The sequence below is a fragment of the Schistocerca gregaria genome, chromosome 2 (genome assembly GCF_023897955.1).
Source record: "Schistocerca gregaria isolate iqSchGreg1 chromosome 2, iqSchGreg1.2, whole genome shotgun sequence".
NCBI lineage: Eukaryota > Metazoa > Arthropoda > Insecta > Orthoptera > Acrididae > Schistocerca > Schistocerca gregaria.
The window spans coordinates 361,225,140-361,244,254 of NC_064921.1; the positions used below are offsets into that span (position 1 = coordinate 361,225,140).

At 35.8% G+C, this 19,115-nt stretch overlaps 1 protein-coding gene across 8 annotated transcripts in view; it reads left to right on the forward strand.

Moving 5' to 3' along the window:
• The window catches only part of LOC126337072 (sodium-dependent phosphate transporter 1), a 267,042-nt gene that overhangs the window by 224,829 nt on the left and 23,098 nt on the right, over positions 1–19,115 (forward strand). For 4 of the 8 annotated variants that reach the window (XM_050001410.1, XM_050001412.1, XM_050001411.1 and 1 more), the window contains exon 9: positions 5,853–5,909. The exons of the other annotated variants lie outside the window; for them this stretch is intronic. In XM_050001410.1, the coding sequence (XP_049857367.1) occupies positions 5,853–5,909 (57 nt within the window). The remainder of the gene's footprint in view (positions 1–5,852; positions 5,910–19,115) is intronic. 8 annotated transcript variants of the gene reach the window in all.

Consider the following 19,115-nt stretch of genomic DNA (forward strand, 5'->3'; position numbering starts at 1 on the left):
AAAAAACCCTATTCTATGACAATAATATAAATGAGTCACTGTTGAAGTCAGCCAACTCGTGCAGTTACCTGGAGGTAACACTTTGTAGGGATGCGAAATGGAACGATCACATAGGTTCAGTAGTGGGTAAAGCAGTTGGTAGACTTTGGTTTATTGGTAGAATACCGGCGAAGTTCAATCGGTCTACAAAAGAGATTGCTTAAAAATTACTCATGAAACTGGTTCTAGAATATTCTCAAGTGTGTGAGAACTGTACCAGATAGGACTAACTGGGGATATTGAACTTGCACAGAGAATGCTAGCACAAATGGTCAGAGGTTTGTTTAATTTATGAAGTGTCACAGAGATACTGAAGGAACTGAACTTGCAGACTCTTGAAAACAAACTAACTATCCTGAGAAAATCTATTAAAAAAGTTTAAAGGATAGGTTTTTAATGATTACTCCAGGGATATATTACCACCCTCTATGTTTTGCTCACATAGGGATCATGAGAATAAGATTAGAATAATTACTGCATGTGCAGAAGCATTCAAATGATCATTCTCCACCTGAACAACAAGGGTCCCAACACACACCTCTGAAGCACAACTGTAGTTACTTCTGCATTTGAATGGAACTGGAAGAAACCCTACTATCTGGTACAATGAGACATACCCTCTGTTTTGCACCTCACGGTGGTTTGCAGAGTGCAGATGTAGATACTTCCAGAGCGACTGAACTACATTTGTTCTCAAAAGTATGGCTACTATTTGATAACATACTATTAATCCCTGTAATTACCAAGAAATTGAAAGATAACACATTGAGCATCTGGTGTCACTGTTCGTGGCATTTGTGGTGAGCACCTGAATGTGGTCTCGGTGTGGTTGAAACAGGTTGTATTGTGATATGTGCTTGTGGTAATGTGAAGAGTAGAATAATATAAAATAAATGGATTAAGAAAGATATAGGCATCAATTATTGTAGAGAGAAGCAACCTCATGGTTCCCCAGTAATTACTATTTCTCAATTATAACTGTCGGCTTATACTAGGGTACTCATAAAAAATGTTTAACTCTGTCTATAACTAAAACACATGCAGATGAAAAATTGAGTCGTGGCCAAACAATATTTTATTGTGAAAACGTATTGTATACTTTTGTCTGTTTCTGCTATTTAGTTGTTTATGTTTTCTCACTTGAATTGGCTAATTAATTCATTCAAATTAAAATATTTTTGTTTTCCATAAAAATATAACTTCACATTACTAGGCACTGTATTTGCTTCAGTATTCTTGGTATTTAAAGCCAAAAAATTTGTTCATATGATTCATAGAAAGATTAGTTTTAACGATAATCAGTTATTTATTTCTAAGGAGTTTTTCAGTTTAATGGCTAACAGCTTTTATTAAATTCTTATACTTTTGTGCCAAAATATGGAACTTCAATCAAAAGATTAATAAAGCATGTGAGGTCAGTTCATCCTCTTTTTCTATTAGGCTTTTCTCTTTTATGTTGAGAGTTAGCAATGTTGTACATCAGTTTTGACAGTGTTAGTGGAAAATCAATGGCTGAATGCTCTTCGTGACACCAACACGCCCTATCCCATCTGTCTGCGAGTAGTATAGATCTTATGTTCAAGTGTGATAACATTTCTAAATGTTTCTGTATGTGTATCTCAAATAGGACATAACCACCAACCCAGTATTTACCTAATAGATTGTGGGAAACTGCCTAAAAATTACATTTAGGTTGGCTGATTCTCCAGCCCTCATTGTTAATTCTTGAGGTGGATTGAATCTGCAGCTGGCTTGCTCCCCCTGTTTCTTGTAAGTGCTCTCAGCTGTCTGGGCGAGTGAAGCAAAATCTACAAGGACATTATTATTGTATATGTGATGATGATGATGATGATGATGATGATGATGATGATGATGATGATGATGATGATGATGATGATGATGATGATGATGATCACTGACAGTTCATGCAAAATGTATTTTGGTCACAAATGACTTTAGGATGTAAAAGTAAAAGCATGTGACACTGAGAATGGAATTATGTTTACAGAGGCCTGTATTTCCTGCCACTACATTGTCAACTTGACACTGGTCATTTTGAATGAATAAATGTCACAGATTTTTTTCTGTCTTATCTCAGTACAATGAGAAACATGGGTATGCAAACCCTGTTACTCATGTCTGTATGCCAACACAGTGAGAGATAAACATACGTAGAAAATGAGGCCAAGTATCTTTTATAGGTGTATTGGTATCTTGTTTTGATCTAATTTATCTGTTTGCACATGAAACAGTTCTACACATGGATATGAGGATGTGTTGGACTATAAATCATTAATATTAGTGTTATTTCTGATGACAGTGGATGTTGGTTCAGATCTACAGATACCTGTTTTTTTAACATTGAGTGCATTCTCTGATTTTTCAAGGCTTAGTAAATAATTGCAAAATTTTGGACCTGCAACAGTGCAAATTCAAACTCTTCCACTGATAGGTTGACAACTTACTCCCTGACCATTCTGGGAATAAGAGGAAAACACTGATTGGCTCACTCTGAGGCTGGCCAGAAGATACATGCTGAACATTTCAGTGGGACATTGGGAATTTGCATGACAGCATGCTCAAAATTTAATGGATTAAATATTAATTTCTTTGTAGTGAAAAAATTGTATTAATTGTCGTCTTTGTTGAGGTTTTTGTACTTGGCTTCAATGACTCTAATTATTGTGCTACTGCCATCAGTTAAGAAAAATTGAAAAGCCTTTTAATAAATAAATGATAGTAAATAAAGACTGAGAGCAGGCCTCCAGGGATGCCTTACATGGTATTTTCTGGAACTAGATTCAGATTCACTCCTGCCTCATAATATACTGAAGTTACTTGTTCTATCTGGTGATGAAAATAGCTTTTATGATGGCTTTGTCTGCCTGATTAGCAGATTTGCTGCCTTGTTTATGTAATTGATATTCCATTAATATACACATTTTGTTTTCCTGATTAAGTTTACAGCCTCCACCTTTTCCCTATTCAATTCCTTCTTCAAGGAAAGAACAATTTCATATGGTTATAGTGTCAGCCTCATAATTTGAGAGACCATACCTAGAAAAAAAAAAGGCATTAATGATTGAGCATAAATATTTGTTTTATCATCTCTCTCTTTCTCTCTCTGCCTTCTTTAATTATATATAAGTACCAGTAGTACACAAATTCAAATTTTAGGTGGCACCGTTTAATATTAAAACAATACTGTAGTTCGTGAAAATGAAATACTCAATAACTGACCCTTTCAATTGTGCAAGCTTTCCCCTCACTACTGTTTTAAACCTTTGTCCAAATGTAATTAAATGCCTTTCCTATGGAGGCTCTTAAACCCCCACATTTTTTTCAAAAGGTCATTTGAAATAATTATTTATGACAACATTGGACAGTATTTTTTCTTTGTGAAACAGTCCTTGATACAATAATCAGATGAAACTGTTGTTATCGCTTTATATGGTAAGTTTGGTTTCTGAGCCACTAATTGGACATATTATTTTAAGATCTGTTCACTTTTTCTTTATTTCGTTAGTGACAAACACCTTTCAGTTTGAATGTGTTCAAAGTCTGTAATAGAGAGAGAGAGAGAGTGAGAGAGAGAGAGAGAGAGAGAGAGAGAGAGAGAGAGAGAGAGAGAGAACTTAAACTGTTTGCAAATAGTCCAAAACTCAGAGCTTACTTTATCATGACAGAAGACTGTGTGCCCAAATAAAATTTGCACAGCTGCAATCAGTGAAATGGAAATATGAACGTACGTAATAAGTGTGCTGTGCTTCAGTGGTCCGGTTTCTGATATTGTATGCCATTTCATCATGAAAGACTTTCCTGATATGAAGTTATGGAACCTGCCTTCCACAGTCCTTAAAGAATCTCAAATGACAGCACTGCTGAGACACAAAACTGTGGATGAAGTTCATTGCTTAATAATAGAAGTGATTGTTTTACAATTATTTTCTCACACAACACCAAGAATGTGGTGGTAATAGCAACAGATTACTATGAGGCAAACATATAACAGTTCATACATTCTTTAGTTCAATGTTAAATGGGATCCAGTTTGTTTATTGTAGATCATGCAGAATGTATGTTTATTTTAGTCACTTTCATTTCATGAGTAATTTGTTTTCTTACTTGCAGTGCTCTGTACAGTACATAATTTGTGACAATAATGTGTGTGTTTTTGTATTGCAGTAATAGTATTCAGTTTTCATGATAAGATCAGTCACATTAGAAACAACCTTTGGGGCCTCTACCCTTCAAGAAAGTAAGCAATGTTGTCATTTAGAGTGTGGAGATGGTTGTTCTTTGTGAGCATCCTATTTCTGTTCATTTACCTGTGCTGTCTACAAATCCACACATGAAATCATCTACTGAAGTAATTTATGCAAACCATTATCTTTTCCAGTTACGTTTAGGATGAAGACGATACACGAAACTGCACTTTCTTTTTGCTTTATAGTAGTCAACAGCCCTATACTTATTTTCAGTTGAAGAACCAGCTTTCTAAAAAAAAAAAAAAAAAGTTGATGGCTGTTTCACTCTGCTGTATGATAGGAATAAAAATGATTCAATAAACTATTGAAATGCCTAATCACAAGGAAGATAAATGGGGCACTCAAAGCATACATGATACTGGTGGAGGTGACTGAGGCATTAGGAACAAATCAAAATTTTAATATACTGATTTCAAGAGAAAACTGATGAAGTAGACAACATGGTCCTCATGAATACACCGTTTTGAAAATGAAAATGGTAGTAACAAACACAAAAAAGTCGCTCGTGTTTTGTTTTTGGAAGTGCCCTTTTGCGGTTCAACAAATGTTTTGCATTAATGTTTTACTAGTTAAACATGATTTTAATAAATTATTAAATATATTACTTTTTTAGTGTTTAATTGCAAAACAATGAAAGACAATACCTGTCAAACTAAAATCAATTCTGATACATAATATTCAACAATTACTGTTGATGCATGGAGTTATATAGCTCAAACTAGCAATAGTTAGCCTTCTGCAATGGTATTTCATGTATGCCAAAAGTTTTCAATGTAGGCTGTAGACTGGATAGTATTGATTATGTGCATATTGATTGTGCCCAGAAATTTGTGCTTTTGCTGACAAGAGGCCTTCTGCTATATTACTTACTATATTGTCAATTACTAAGATTGTAAGCAGTTGAAACTTTCACATTATCGGTTCTGTTTATTCAATGTTTATTTAACACAGATTGCTAAAATTTGGTAAGTTTCTTCAACTGGGTGGACTTGATAAATCTGTAAGTTCTTGAAAATGGACCCTAGGAGGAGAGGTGTTGGGAGACAGACAAGGGAATGTTTATTGATTTTCAACAGCAATAAATCTCATTCATACTGGACCAGTCAGATTAGTGAAAGATGTTTAAAATCAGATATATTATAGTTCAGTCCAGCATTATCAGTTACAACAGGTGATTAGTTCCTCATAGTTTATTGTGAAAAGAGCTGTCTGCTAGATCTTTCACATTTTAAGCACACTTTATTTTTTATTTCAGTTTATAGTTTCTCTACTAAATCATTCATATTTTAAACATATTTCTTTTGTTTTGGTTTATATTTACTGCTGCATATAATCTGTAGTGTTGATAAATAACTATAATTGTTTGACAACAATTGAGAATTCACTGATACTAGGCATTGTAACTTATGTTAACCATTAATTCACTTTAATTTTGCTGCTTGTAACTTAGTTACAGAAAAGCTAACATTTGAGTTACTCAGATTTTAATTTATATAAATTATTTTTGTTCTCTTAGTTGTGATGTTTATCGCTTGTATGTTGCAGAGCAGATGCGTATAGACAAAGGTCGTGGCGTGAGTTTTACATTTGGTGATTCGACAGGTAATTAAAATGTGATGGAACATTGACATTTGATGTCTTTTGCAAGAGTTGATTTGACTGCTCTTATCAGTAATGCTGGCAGGGAAGTTGGCACAATGTGACTTGCAGTGTATAACAACCTGGAGAAATCTTTTGCTTGTTATTGCCACAATGATAAATTTGCATATGTATGGAAATACTAATGCTTACCATGGTCTTATTAACTTTCTATTTGATACCACATTGTGAAATATACTGGGCGTGCACTTAAAAAAATTAATGCTTTGGTTTCTAGTCTGTAACAAGATTTTATCCATTGTTGCTAACACATGTATTCACTATCCAGTGCTTGCAGGAGGTATAGCTTAATAGCTAATTGATCTCAGATACGCACATTTAAATAGTTCTCTTCTTTGTACTGCTAATCTTTGACAAACATATATGAAGCATGATACACTACTTTCTACACCAGTGTTTATCGGAAAATGGCAGAGGCTATATACCAGTATTAACAAATAGAACAATTTGCTCTATTCCTATGGTGAACTGGCTAAGCGATCTACCAACATCGGCTGCCTTTTAGAAGTTAAAAGCTGGATGACACTGTCATAATCCACTATCAAAATATTTGGAAACTAAAATCACAAAAAATGGGTGGTAATGGAAGGTCCTGCCTTTCTTTAATGTACGTAATTGTAGTAAACAATGTACAGCTGAAATATACAGAGAACTTCAGCCTATATTTCTAAATGAGACTATAAAACTTAACACCAAATATGTACACTGAAGTTAAATAAGTTATATTAAAGCATGAGATCATTTACATTTGATGTCCAAAACTAGAATAAGTGGTGCTGTGTATATGGAGTTGGCACACACACCTTCTGGATATGGTCGTTCAATCAGTGGGAACTAAACAGTGAACAGGGAAACCAAATATGTTTTAAATAGTAAGAGCTGTAGGAGCCTAGTGGAGACCCTCTGTCAGAAGTAACAACCTAATTACAGAATAAACGCTAGAAGCATTCGAAGAATGTAACAACCATAACACAAATTCTGCAGTATAGGCAATAGTTTATAGTGATGGAAGTAGTCAGGGATAGGGTTAAAAGTGGGACTGAAAGGTGGATGAAAACAGAAGAACAGAAAGAGCATTATCAGTGTTGACTTCTTGTGATATGATTTAGGTTAACCTTCCATTTTTAGATTACAGAAACTATTCCTGCAAGACGAGACATATGGTCTGTAATGGGAGAATAATGAGCCATGTATCAGCCCTTTGCTGTAGAATATGTTTGGCAAGAAGATATTAATATTGAGAGTATGGACTATTTGTTCCCAAATGTCATTATAGTGAGCTTTATTTTATTTATGCTAATACATAACATTAAAAGTAACTTGAAATTCAAGTTCTTAGTTCCTTTAAGTTACCTAGTTCCACGACTGGAAATTTTGCACCAAGGAAACAGAAAAGGATGGTAGTCCCATTTTACTGGGAGGGCAGTAATGTTGGTTTGATCAGTTCACTTCGTTATTACAGAAATTATGCTGAAATACAAATTTTATATTATGATGATGGCTATAACATCAAATAATGTAAATGGCCAGACATGAATTTGTAAAAGAGGAGTATAAAATCTGTTGATGCTGAACATTTGAGGGAACAATCCAGTAGTGCTTTCATACATGTTTCAGTAATAACATCATTTGTCAACAACGATGTTCTCAGTACTTCACCTTTCACTTGGAATAGATATTAATCAAATATTTCCCTCTATTTGTCCATCTGTGTGTTACCAGTTTCTATAATTTTTATACCCCCCCCCCCCCTCTCTTGATTACCACTGTAATTTGTCCTTGCTATATTTGCCCTACTGATTATTGACAACTCATTAATTCTGTGCAGTTTGAATTTCACCTGCTGAGTTACTGCCATTAAGACTCCTCCCTTGCACCATGTGTATTTCTCGATGATTCTTTGGAATGACTTTTCCTTCTCACCACCACCTGTACACATCCTTTTTCTTAGCATGTGTATTTCACACACTTTCGAAAAGAGAACAATTCAGAAGATCCAAAAAGTAGCCTTTGAACATGTTTGAAAATTTTTACAACAGCTCTAATGGAATATTTACCATTTCGGCATGTTGGTAAGTAGACACGCCTTTCATAAATATGCATGTGAAGAAGCTCAATAAAAGTTGCCATTGTGCTGTTTTCATCTGCTAATGTTTATTTATAACTGGCTGCTGCTACTGTTATTGTTTTGATTGTCACCCAGACCATAGAAGTAAATAAAAAACACAAAGGTATGATATTAGTTAACAAATGAAGTGAGTAAAGTATAAATGAGCAAGCTCAAAGGTGGTGGTGGTGGTGGTGGTGGTGGTGGTGGTGGTGGCGGCGGTGGAGTGGGGGGTGGGTGGGTGGGGGGGGGGGGGTTGCAATAAGGAATGGTATGAAGATCAGAGAGCACTGAAATCAATTGATGTCAACATTGAATAAGCAGTACTGTGTAAACATAATTTCCAATTTCCTGGATTTCTCAGCTGGCACACTTAATTCTGTGCATTAGCTGGTATCCTGTGAGTGAAAAACTTTGAATTGCTTGCAATGAAACTGAAGCATAAGTCCAACAAGGTAAAGACAAAGTGTAAATTCTGTGTGAATGGAAAAAAAAGCCATGTAACTGGAATGTTGGAAGCTCTGTGAGGCTGTTTGTGAACACTGCTGTTGTCTATAAAGAGGCTGCAATGCCAGAAAACTATTGCTAACTACAGGAAGACCTGCAGAGAACCGACAGTTGAGCAATTGGCTGCCAGCTGTCAAAGACTCTCAAAACCAAATCTCCACTTTAATATACTATTGTCAAGTGGGTAAAATTGAAATAGTATCAGGTATGTGTTACTTTTTCTTCAACAGTGATTAGAAATTTTAGTGACATGGCAGCTCAAAATATAGGGCAGGTCACACAGTGCAAAGCTAAGGACAGCCTTCTTGATACAAAAAAGTATTCTATGAAATGGGATGGTAGAATTTTTGTGATAATGTGAGGCTCTCTTCAGCTAGTAGTAACAGTCCAATAGCACTTCCCTACTAAAAAGCATCTGTTGGTGAGATGTATGATGATGATGTCAGTGAGACTACAGTAGCAGTAACTAACATGTATTGTGAATATATGGTAATCTTTTGAGACTCGTACACTGATGTCGTGACTGCTTTTAGATTACTGGAGAGAAGTGAGGCATAAAGCATCATTTACAAAGTTATTTGTGAGCTGTGGTTAACGTTTCTCTAGTAATCTATCATGTCGATATCAAACCCTCTCTTGCAGAGGAGAGCACAGTGATCTCAGTTATGTTAAAATCTAATTTTACAGCATTCATCCAGGAAGCATTTGTGTTTGCTGGAGCAGAAAGTCATTTATTGATGAGATTTTTCTTTATTCTCATTTTGTCGTGGGAGGGAATGTGGTGGATAGACATCTGTAATTGAAGGAGGTTCTGTTGATCAGACTATACATTTTGCATCTTCCAAAGTAGAATCTGCATCAGACAAAATTGGTGTCTTATGACCTAGAAGATAAAATTTTAACAATGTATGTCACCTACCACCTTAAAAATGCACATAAAGTGTAATTGTTTGAACTGCCTTCTGCTTTCAGTGTCTGTTTTTGTTCCTGACTTTGCACTTGTTTTCCTGTGGATGGAGATCTAAATGCTGGAGACAGTAATGGTTTATATAACTATCTAACTTAGCCATAGGAAATGCTCCTAGGTACCTTCAACTCTTGATTTATTTCTTCATCTATGAAAAATTGGCAATCCTCACACTAGGTTGCATGATATCTAAACAAATAGTGTATACTAATCGACTAAAATATTTTATTCTGTGATTGATACACATTGGAGTCACCCTTTCCCCATGCTTGCTGCTCTCAACATCTTGAGGGTGGTGTGTCCAAATTTCTCACCCTTGAACTATCCCATCAAAGCTGGAATATGAGATCTGACTGAGACAGAGTGAACCAATGTTAAGCTTATGCAGACTGCCTAAACTGGTGCTGCGATGAAAATAGTTTTTTCCTTGCCATTAACTCTTTGTGTTCTTTACTTCTCCAGTGTTTGTAGCACTTGGAAATGCATTTCATTATGAAGAATTTGTGAAATTAATCAAATTGTGCAGATCATTTGCAGACCACTTTCCACTGTTTAATTTAGTATAGCAGTTGCTTGACTGTTTTTTTGTCAGGTGTCTCCTTATGGGGTATTTAGATGGAGTTGTATTATTGTTCACCTTTGTTTCTCTGAAACACTGAAAGCTGTAAGGTTTTGTAGTGCCATTTTGGCTCCACAAATAGCTGTACGTGATTAAAGTAGCCAAATTGTGCTCCATTTTCCTGTGTAAATCTTGTACAGCTGTGACTGATAAGTGCTGCAGATGCCACACATCAATGTATTTCACACATTCACCACTCCAACTAATAGTGTGCCATTTTAGGTTGTAGTATGTAGATTTATATACCTTCCTTGTGATCCAGGCAATGAACAAAGAAAAGCTTATCCTGTGACAACCTTTCAATTCTAACAATGTATGTCAGCTGCAATCTTAAGTCATTGCGACTCAATGAGTGTTGAATCACCTTCAGAGCACGAAGTGTAATAGGGGTCTCAGCACTAAGCAAGCCAGAAGTTCAGGGTGTGCTTGTTGTCTGTGCTTGTAGACAGTGTTATTCTGTAGGTAACTGTAACCTGCACAAAAAACTCTTTCATAGTACATCACATATTTTTCCTTTCTCCTGACACCACATTTTCAGAAGTTATCTTGCAATCAATAAAATGAGTAGTAGTACTAGGTGCTGCTCCTATAGGCTCTAGCTTAATTACTTGCTGTGTGCATCTAACCAGATTTAGTCTTTGCCTATTTATTATTACAAGCAGACTGAACAAAGAAATTATTCAAGCCCAGGACACAGCATTTGGCGTGGAGCAGGGTCCAAAAGTTTTTGTAGGTATGACATACCCAGCCGAAGCCACTCATTGATGAGATGCCATTGTCGTCGTCGTCTTCTTCAGACTGGTTTGATGCAGCTCTCCATGCTACTCTATCCTGTGCAAGCTTCTTGATCTCCCAGTACTTAGTGCAGCCCACATCCTTCTGAATCTCTGTAGTGTATTCATCTCTTGGTCTCCCTCTATGTATTTTGCCCTACAATGCTAAATTTGTGATCCCTTGATGCCTCAGAACATGCTCTACCAACCGGTCCCTTCTTCTTGTCAAGTTGTGCCACAAACTCCTCTTCTCCCCAATTCTGTTCAATACCTCCTCATTAGTTTTGTGATATATCCATCTAATCTTCCAGCATTCTTCAGTAGCACCACATTTCGAAAGCTTCTATTCTCTCCTTGTCCAAACTATTTATCATCCACATTTCACTTTTATACATCGCTACATTCCATACAAGTACTTTCAGAAATGACTTCCTGACACACAAACCTATACTCGATGTTAACAAATTTCTCTTCTTCAGAAACGCTTCCGTTGCCACAGCCAGTCTACATTTTATATAGTCTCTACTTTGACCATCATCAGTTATTTTGCTCCCCAAATAGCAAAACTCCTTTACTGCTTAAACATTCCTAATCTAATTCCCTCAGCATCGCCAGACTTAATTCAACTACATTCCATTATCCTCATTTTGCTTTTGTTGATGTTCATATTATATCCTCCTTTCAAGACACTGTCCATTCCGTTTAACTGCTATTCCAAGTCCTTTGCTGTTCATCTACTGTTCCAAATGGTCCCAGGCACATGGATGGGATGAATATAGATAATTTAAGAAGAGTCATTCAAGGTACAGTGTGGTGCCAGCATGTTTGTCAGAAAACCTTTTAACGCAGCTGTTGTTATCTTCGAAGATAGGAGTGTCCACAGAGCAATCGTTATGAACATTTAGAAGAAAGCGCAACAGTCAGCAAGAATGTTGAAATAAAAGATAGTGGTTTATGTTCACATTAACCTGAATGAGTGGATCAAAGCCCTGGTGCAAAGACCATCTCCAAAACATCACCGAAACACCTTGGGCCTTGACTACCTGCTCCACAAATTGCAGGTAAAATCCTTCACTGTGCTGTTGATGTGTTCAATGCAGGGATCAATAGAAACAGAGGCTACTATTGTCCATTTTGTGTTTTGTATGGCCCATTGAAGTGTTTCCCACAGCTAGTCAATCAAAATTAAGTCTTGGTAAGAAAAAGGATGAATTCATTCTCTATATGATAAGATAATTATAAAATTAATAAAGGAAAACTGGAGTGTAATTTCCATATGTTAATGTTATAATCAAGTTAGTTTAATGAAGACAGTATTGAGCAGTAATGTATGATGTGTCAGTAATTCATGTTGTGCTGCTGAAAAGTGAACCAAATGAAGAACACATGATAATACTGACACAACAATGTATACATTCTGCTTCACAGATGAAGGAAATGTGTTACAACTATTTCTTATATCCACCTTGGCCCCGTCAAAAATTAGGAATGAGAGTTCAGTGAGAAATTTTCGCTGTGCAAGGTCTGTGTGCAGTTTATTGCATTGGCTTTCAGTTTTTTCCACTTTATTTCTTACACACTAACTGTGTTATAAAAAAATAAATTCTCATGCATCGTTCAGGCATTTCTGCATTGTTGACCTTTTCTTCTGTAACAAGTAGGTGAAAGAAGCTTAAGCAAATAGAAGTTAAAATGTATTTCATTCATACTTCTGTCAGTTTTTGTAATGCCCTTCTTCCCTCTCCCTTAAACTTCATTCACAAATGTTGGGAGGAAGGAAAAGTTGCATTTATGTGGTCTCATGTTTCTGATTTAATCTCTAGTCATTACATCTGTGGGAGAATAAGTAGCATCTTCTTCAAAGATGGATTTACAAATTTTTAAGACCACCCCTTCATTTTCTTCACTATACATTTCTTGCAGTGTAACCTATCAGTTTACTTGATTCTGTAATGTTTCACTACTAACCAGTTTAACTTACAACAAATCACTCAATTGGACCTAATATGGATCACAATAAGAAAAGCAATACTTGAGAATGGATCATGCAAGCATTTTGCAAAGTATTTATTTTGTAGATCAGCTCAGCATCACTAGCATCCTCCTAATGAATGAGTTTGCATTTACTTAATTCTAAATAAAAAGGGTTGTTTATTTTTAAATTTCTTCTTGTAGTTGTGCCAAAGAACTGAAATTATATTTCTGATTCTATTGTATTTTGTTGAAGAAAATACTAATACTCACATTTTACAACATTGCTTGTTGGAAGTAGTAGTGCTCCAACTTACATAGCTGAACATGTTAAACTGTTGAATTGAAGAGATGCTCACCAGTAAAAAGTTGCTGCTTTAGTGGCAAGATGTTAAATGGTCATTATTAAATTAATTGCATTGTTCATTCCATTAGCTCATTGAGGGGAGATCCTAACAGAAGCAAAACATGACAGAAATACGGAACACAGCATCAAATTTTTAAAGATATTTGGATATACTAATACTTGTCACAAAATGTGTATGTTTTGTTGAGTGTTGTTGTTGTTGTTGTTGTTCTTGTTGTTAATCTGTTGGGAGCTATTGCTAGTAGCTTCATATGCCTACTGTGCTACATACTGTGATGTGCATGGCTGTGTCCGAATCACATTGCTTAAAAGAAACAAAAAAGTAAGTAAAAACTGCCTGAGGAGGAACTTTGCTGCATGATAATTTCATCTGTTACTTCACATCCTTTGTATTTGATTTTGCTACACTAAAAAGGCAAAACATATTTTCCAACATCGAAATAAAATCACAATTCATCATGTATCTCCTTCAGTAGTAAGTTTTATTTCTGCCTTAATTTTGATTTGTTATCTGTAGACAAAATTGTGGCCGTAAATGAATGCTTGTATGCTTTGGGCTTCAGATTAAGTACAGTAACTGCGTTAAGGTTTCTTGATATATGTGTGCTGATTTGTGTCAGTGCGTTGGTATGGTACAAAATTTGTTTTATAGGAAGAATGAGTTTGTACGCCATTCAACTGGTAGACTGTTTTCCATTCTTTGTCATCAATAATTTTATGTCTCCAACATGAAAGGGCAATATTCTAACTGGTATTCAGTAGTGGCTGCATGTTAATCAGCCTATTCTTTTAAGTGTAAATAATCACAGAGAAACAATTCACACAAACTTTGGTAGTCACCTTGATGACTTACCTTCACCAAGTTCAATGTTTTATTTGATACAAAAAATCAAAATTGTTTTGAAAAATTAATAGACATTGTACTTTGTTCAAAATTTTTAATGATTGACTCTTTGATAGGAGCAGATGGCAGCATAGGGTACAGCTGTTTCCCTCGGGGTACATGTTCATGACTTAAAAACTTAACTTTGCACTATTCACTGCACAGAGACTGAAATGAAATTAGTTAGTTCTGTAAGAGCTGAACTATGTTTTCATTTGTTTCATTTACTACAACAATGTGTAATAATATGTGGAGAACTGATGTAATATTTTATTTGCCCAGAACTGGAACTCTGTGGGAGCTTCCACACAAGGAAATGTGAGCTAGGTAGGACATTAATACTCTGCTAGCACATGCAAAGAGGCTTCCTGATGTCCATTTGGGTTCTTTACAAGTAACCAATAATTAGTATTCATAATCATCATTTTATTAAGTTTTCCAATCAACCCACTATTCTCTAATGCAACAAATATAAAAATATCTTATTTTGTTAGTCAACCATGTACCACTGTAAATTGCACACTCCAAACATAAAGCTGAACCCACTTGAGTGTTGTTTCTGTGGTGACAATGGAAGTACTCTACTGACCTCTCTTTTTGTTGTCATAAATACTTGGAGTGTTAGTGTTGTTATGTAATTAAATGATCTTTTTCTTCATATTCTTCTCCAAAATTGCTTTATTTGGCCTTACTTTTACTACATCAATTGCTTCCTTTCAGATTTCAGCATTGTTTCATCACAGCTTCTTTGGTGTGCTATATGTCTTTGTTACCTCACAAATTTCTTATGTTGGAACTGTGGTTCATGAAGATGTGATGGTTATAGACAAGAAAATATTAAATAGGAAGGAAGGAAGACTAGGTATAATGTCCCATCAACATTGAGGTCAGTAGAGATGAAGCACATGCTCAGAATATTTCAAGGAGTGGGAAGGAAATCAGTTGGGGCCCTTTTAGGAGAATCATGGAAAACCTATATCTGGATGGCTGGAGATGGATTTGAATCACCGTCCTCTCGAATGTTTACTAATGGTAATCCTTTGTTGACAACAGCAGAATTCTAAGGAGCATCACCAGATACAGTACTGTTGACAGCTTTTTTCACGTTTAGCCTTAACAAATCTACAAATAACTTTCTGTATACATATCATCAATCATTTTTATAATAATCTTCTGTCTTTTGTGTCGAAAAATCAGGAAAAAAGTTTAGGAGAGAATGTGGCAAGGTGCTTGAATGCATCAGTAGTAACCCATCTTTCTTGCATGAAGTCAGTGAAGCTATTCCTTTATGCAATTCTCATAGCCCTGCTTGAGAATGTGCCCAGAAAAAGCCATGTTTTGTCAAGCCATACCGCTTAATTGAAATTTGTCGCATATCTTACTTAAAAATGCCATACCATGCATATAAGATAATGATTTTCCAAGCACTGGCTGTTTCTTTCTGCATTCATAATATTGGACATCATGAATTTTACATCCCCAGGAAATGACTTGAAATCAGCAATCTGCTTATGTGAACATTCTTTTCCTGGAGATTACGCCTTAAACATTTCTTCAACAGTACATTACAACAATGTTTATATTTGTATTGAACTTGCCATAGTTCTTTGGTCATCTTACTAATGGAGAGAAGCAGAGAACCATTATCTTTTTCATATCAAAGTAGACATGCCATGTGTTCACCATTTCTCTAGCTGACTTTAATGTGGTGGTGATTTCCTGGGCAATAGGGTGATGTTGAACTGTTACACTCTCAGTATTTGATGAACTTTCCTCCGACACTGATCGGTCCCACACTAAACACACGATCAATAGTAACAATAAATAAAATAATGAACACTCATAACCAGTTGATATTAAAACATAGTCATACCACACAGAAAACCATGTGTCTTGTAACTGAAACATAGTGCAGTTGTAATGATGGAGGGTGAAGATTCGGCAACGGTGGGTGCTTACTGTGGCTAGAAGTTCTGGGTGATTGGCTGAAAATATGGTGTGCCCCTGCATCAACTACTTGTTTTATTGCTGTCAATACCAAAATAATTTTGAATGATGTATGTTAATTGAAAACTTGTTAATAACTTTCATCTACTGTCCTTAAAGCATTTTTATTCTGCCAGAGTGCATTTCAGAGTCACACCTTCATCAGGGCTTTCCGTTATGTTGTTATGTCATCATTGTAATAAAGGTCCTTACATAAGAACAAAAAGCCGTGATGATGCTGTGACTTTGAAATGTACATCTATGTCTACATCTATATGGTTACTCTGCAATTCACACTTAGTGCCTGACAGAGGGTTCAACGAACTATATTCATACTACTTCTCTACCATTACACACTCAAATGGCGTGTGGGAGAAAGGAACACCTAAATCTTTCTGTTTGAGCTCTGATTTCTCTTATTTTGTTATGATGATCATTTCTCCTTACGTAGGTTGGTGTCAACAAAATATTTATGCATTCGGAAGAGAAAGCTGGTGATTGAAATTTCGTAAATAGATCTCGCTGCAAAGAAAACGACCTTTGTTTCAGTGACTGCCACCCCAACTTGCGTGTCATATCAGTTACAGTCTCACCCCTATTGCACAATAACACAAAACGAGATGCCCTTCTTTGAACTTTTTCGATGTCCTCCGCCAATCCTACTAGGTACCAATACCATACCATGCAGCAATATTCCAGCGGAGGATGGAAAAGTGTAATGTAGGCTGTCTCTTTAGTGGGTTTGTCGCATCTTCTAAGTGTTCTGCCAACAAAGCGCAGTCTTTGTTTCGCCTTCCTCACAATGTTATCTATGTGGTCTTTTCAATTTAAGTTGCTCGTAATTGTATTTCCTAGGTATTTAGTCGAATTGACAGCCCTTAGATTTGTGTGATTTATTGTATACCCAAAATTTATCGGATTTCTTTTAATACCCGTGTGGATTCCATCACACTTTTCTTTTAGTGGTAATTGCCACTTTTCGCACCATACAGAAATTCTCTCTAGATCATTTTGTAATTGGAATTGACCGTCTGATGATTTTATTACATTGTAAATTACAGTGTCATCTGCAAACAATCTAAGGGGGCTGCTTAGATTATTACCTAGATCATTTATATAAATCAGGAACAGCAGAGGGCCTATGACACTACCTTGCAGAATGCCAGATATCACTTCTGTTGTACTCGATGATTTACCATCTGTCACTACTACGAACTGTGACTCCTCTGAGAGGAAATCATGAATCCAGTCACACAACTGAGACGATACTCCATATGTATGCAATTTAATTAATAGTCGCTTGTGAGGAAGGGTATCAAAAGCCTTCTGAAAATCTAGGAATATGGAATCAATTTGAGATCCATTGTCGACAGCAATCATTACTTCATGGGAATAAAGAGCTAGGGTATCAAAAGCCTTCTGAAAATCTAGGAATATGGAATCAATCTGAGATCCATTGTCGACAGCAATCATTACTTCATGGGAATAAAGAGCTAGCTATGTTGCACAAGAACAATATTTTCTGAATCTGTGTTGGTTATGTATCAATAAGTCATTTTCTTCAAGGTGATTCATAATGTTCGGCTACAGTATATGCTCCAAAATCCTACTGCAAATTGAGGTCAGTAATATGAGTCTGCAATTCAGTGGGTTACTCCTATTTCTCTTCTTGAATATTGGTGTGATCTGTGGTACTTTCCAGTCTTTAGGAACAGACCTTTCGTCAAATGAGCGGTTGTAAATGATTGCTAAGAAAGGCGCTATTGTGTCTGCATACTCAAAGAAGAACCTGATTGGTATACCATCTGGGCAGGAAGACTTACCTTTCTTAAGTGATTTGAGTTGTTTCACAACACCTAAGATATCTACATTTATGTCACTCATGCTAACAGCTGTTCTGGTTTTGAATTCTGGAATATTTACTTCATCTCCTTTCGTGAAGGAATTACAGAAAACTGTATTTAGCAACTCCACTTTAGTGGCACCATCATAGCTAACATTTCCATTGCTAATCATGCAGTGACTGTATTGACTGTTTCTTTGCCACTTGTGTTCTTTACATACAACCAGAATCTCTTCTGGTTTTCTACCATGTTTTGAGCCAATATTTCATTGTGGAAACTACTAAAAGCATCTTGCATTGATGTCCGCATTAAATTTCGAGCTTCAGTGAAACTTAGCCAGTCTTGGGGATTTTGCGTTCTTCTGAATTTGGCATGCTTTTTTTCATTGCTTCTGCAACAGTGTTCTGACGTGTTTAGTGTACCACGGTGGAGCAGTCCCGTCTCTTATTAACTTACACAGTATGAATCTATCTATTGCTGTCGATACTGTATCTTTGAATTTGAGCCATATCTGGTCTACACTTACATAATTAGCTTGGAAGGAATGGAGTCATTCTTAGGTAGGCATCAAACAGAATTTTTATCTGCTGTTTTAAATAGTACGTTGGCATAATAAAAATTCAGTTGATGGAACTTAATACTAAATTTGCCGTTTATTTCACTATATCAGTTTATTAAGAATAGCCATGTTGGCTACCATAAAAATATATAGTAATTCTTTGGTACATCCAAAGAACTGGTATAAGCCCATGATGTTGGCTGATGCTCTCCAAAAGAAAAATGTGGGTTCTTTTACTGTGCTCACTTTTACTCACATATACCTTTCAACTTAAATACTTTGATTCTGCTTTGCAGTAACCCAGCAATAAAATAATTCTAACACTTGAGCAAAATACACTAATTTAAAAGAATTAAGGTGATTCTGTTAATGAAAATTGTCTTGCATTGTGGAATACATAATTCTGTCTTGGCTAGGTCATTCTGTGTGGTCCATTCTTTTATCATCTGTAAACAGTGTTACACTGTATAATAAATTATTGATTTCAAAGTCCTTGAGAGTATAAAGTGTATCCTGAACAGCTGTTTAGCTCCATTAAAGGAACATAAATTGCTATAGTTCCTACT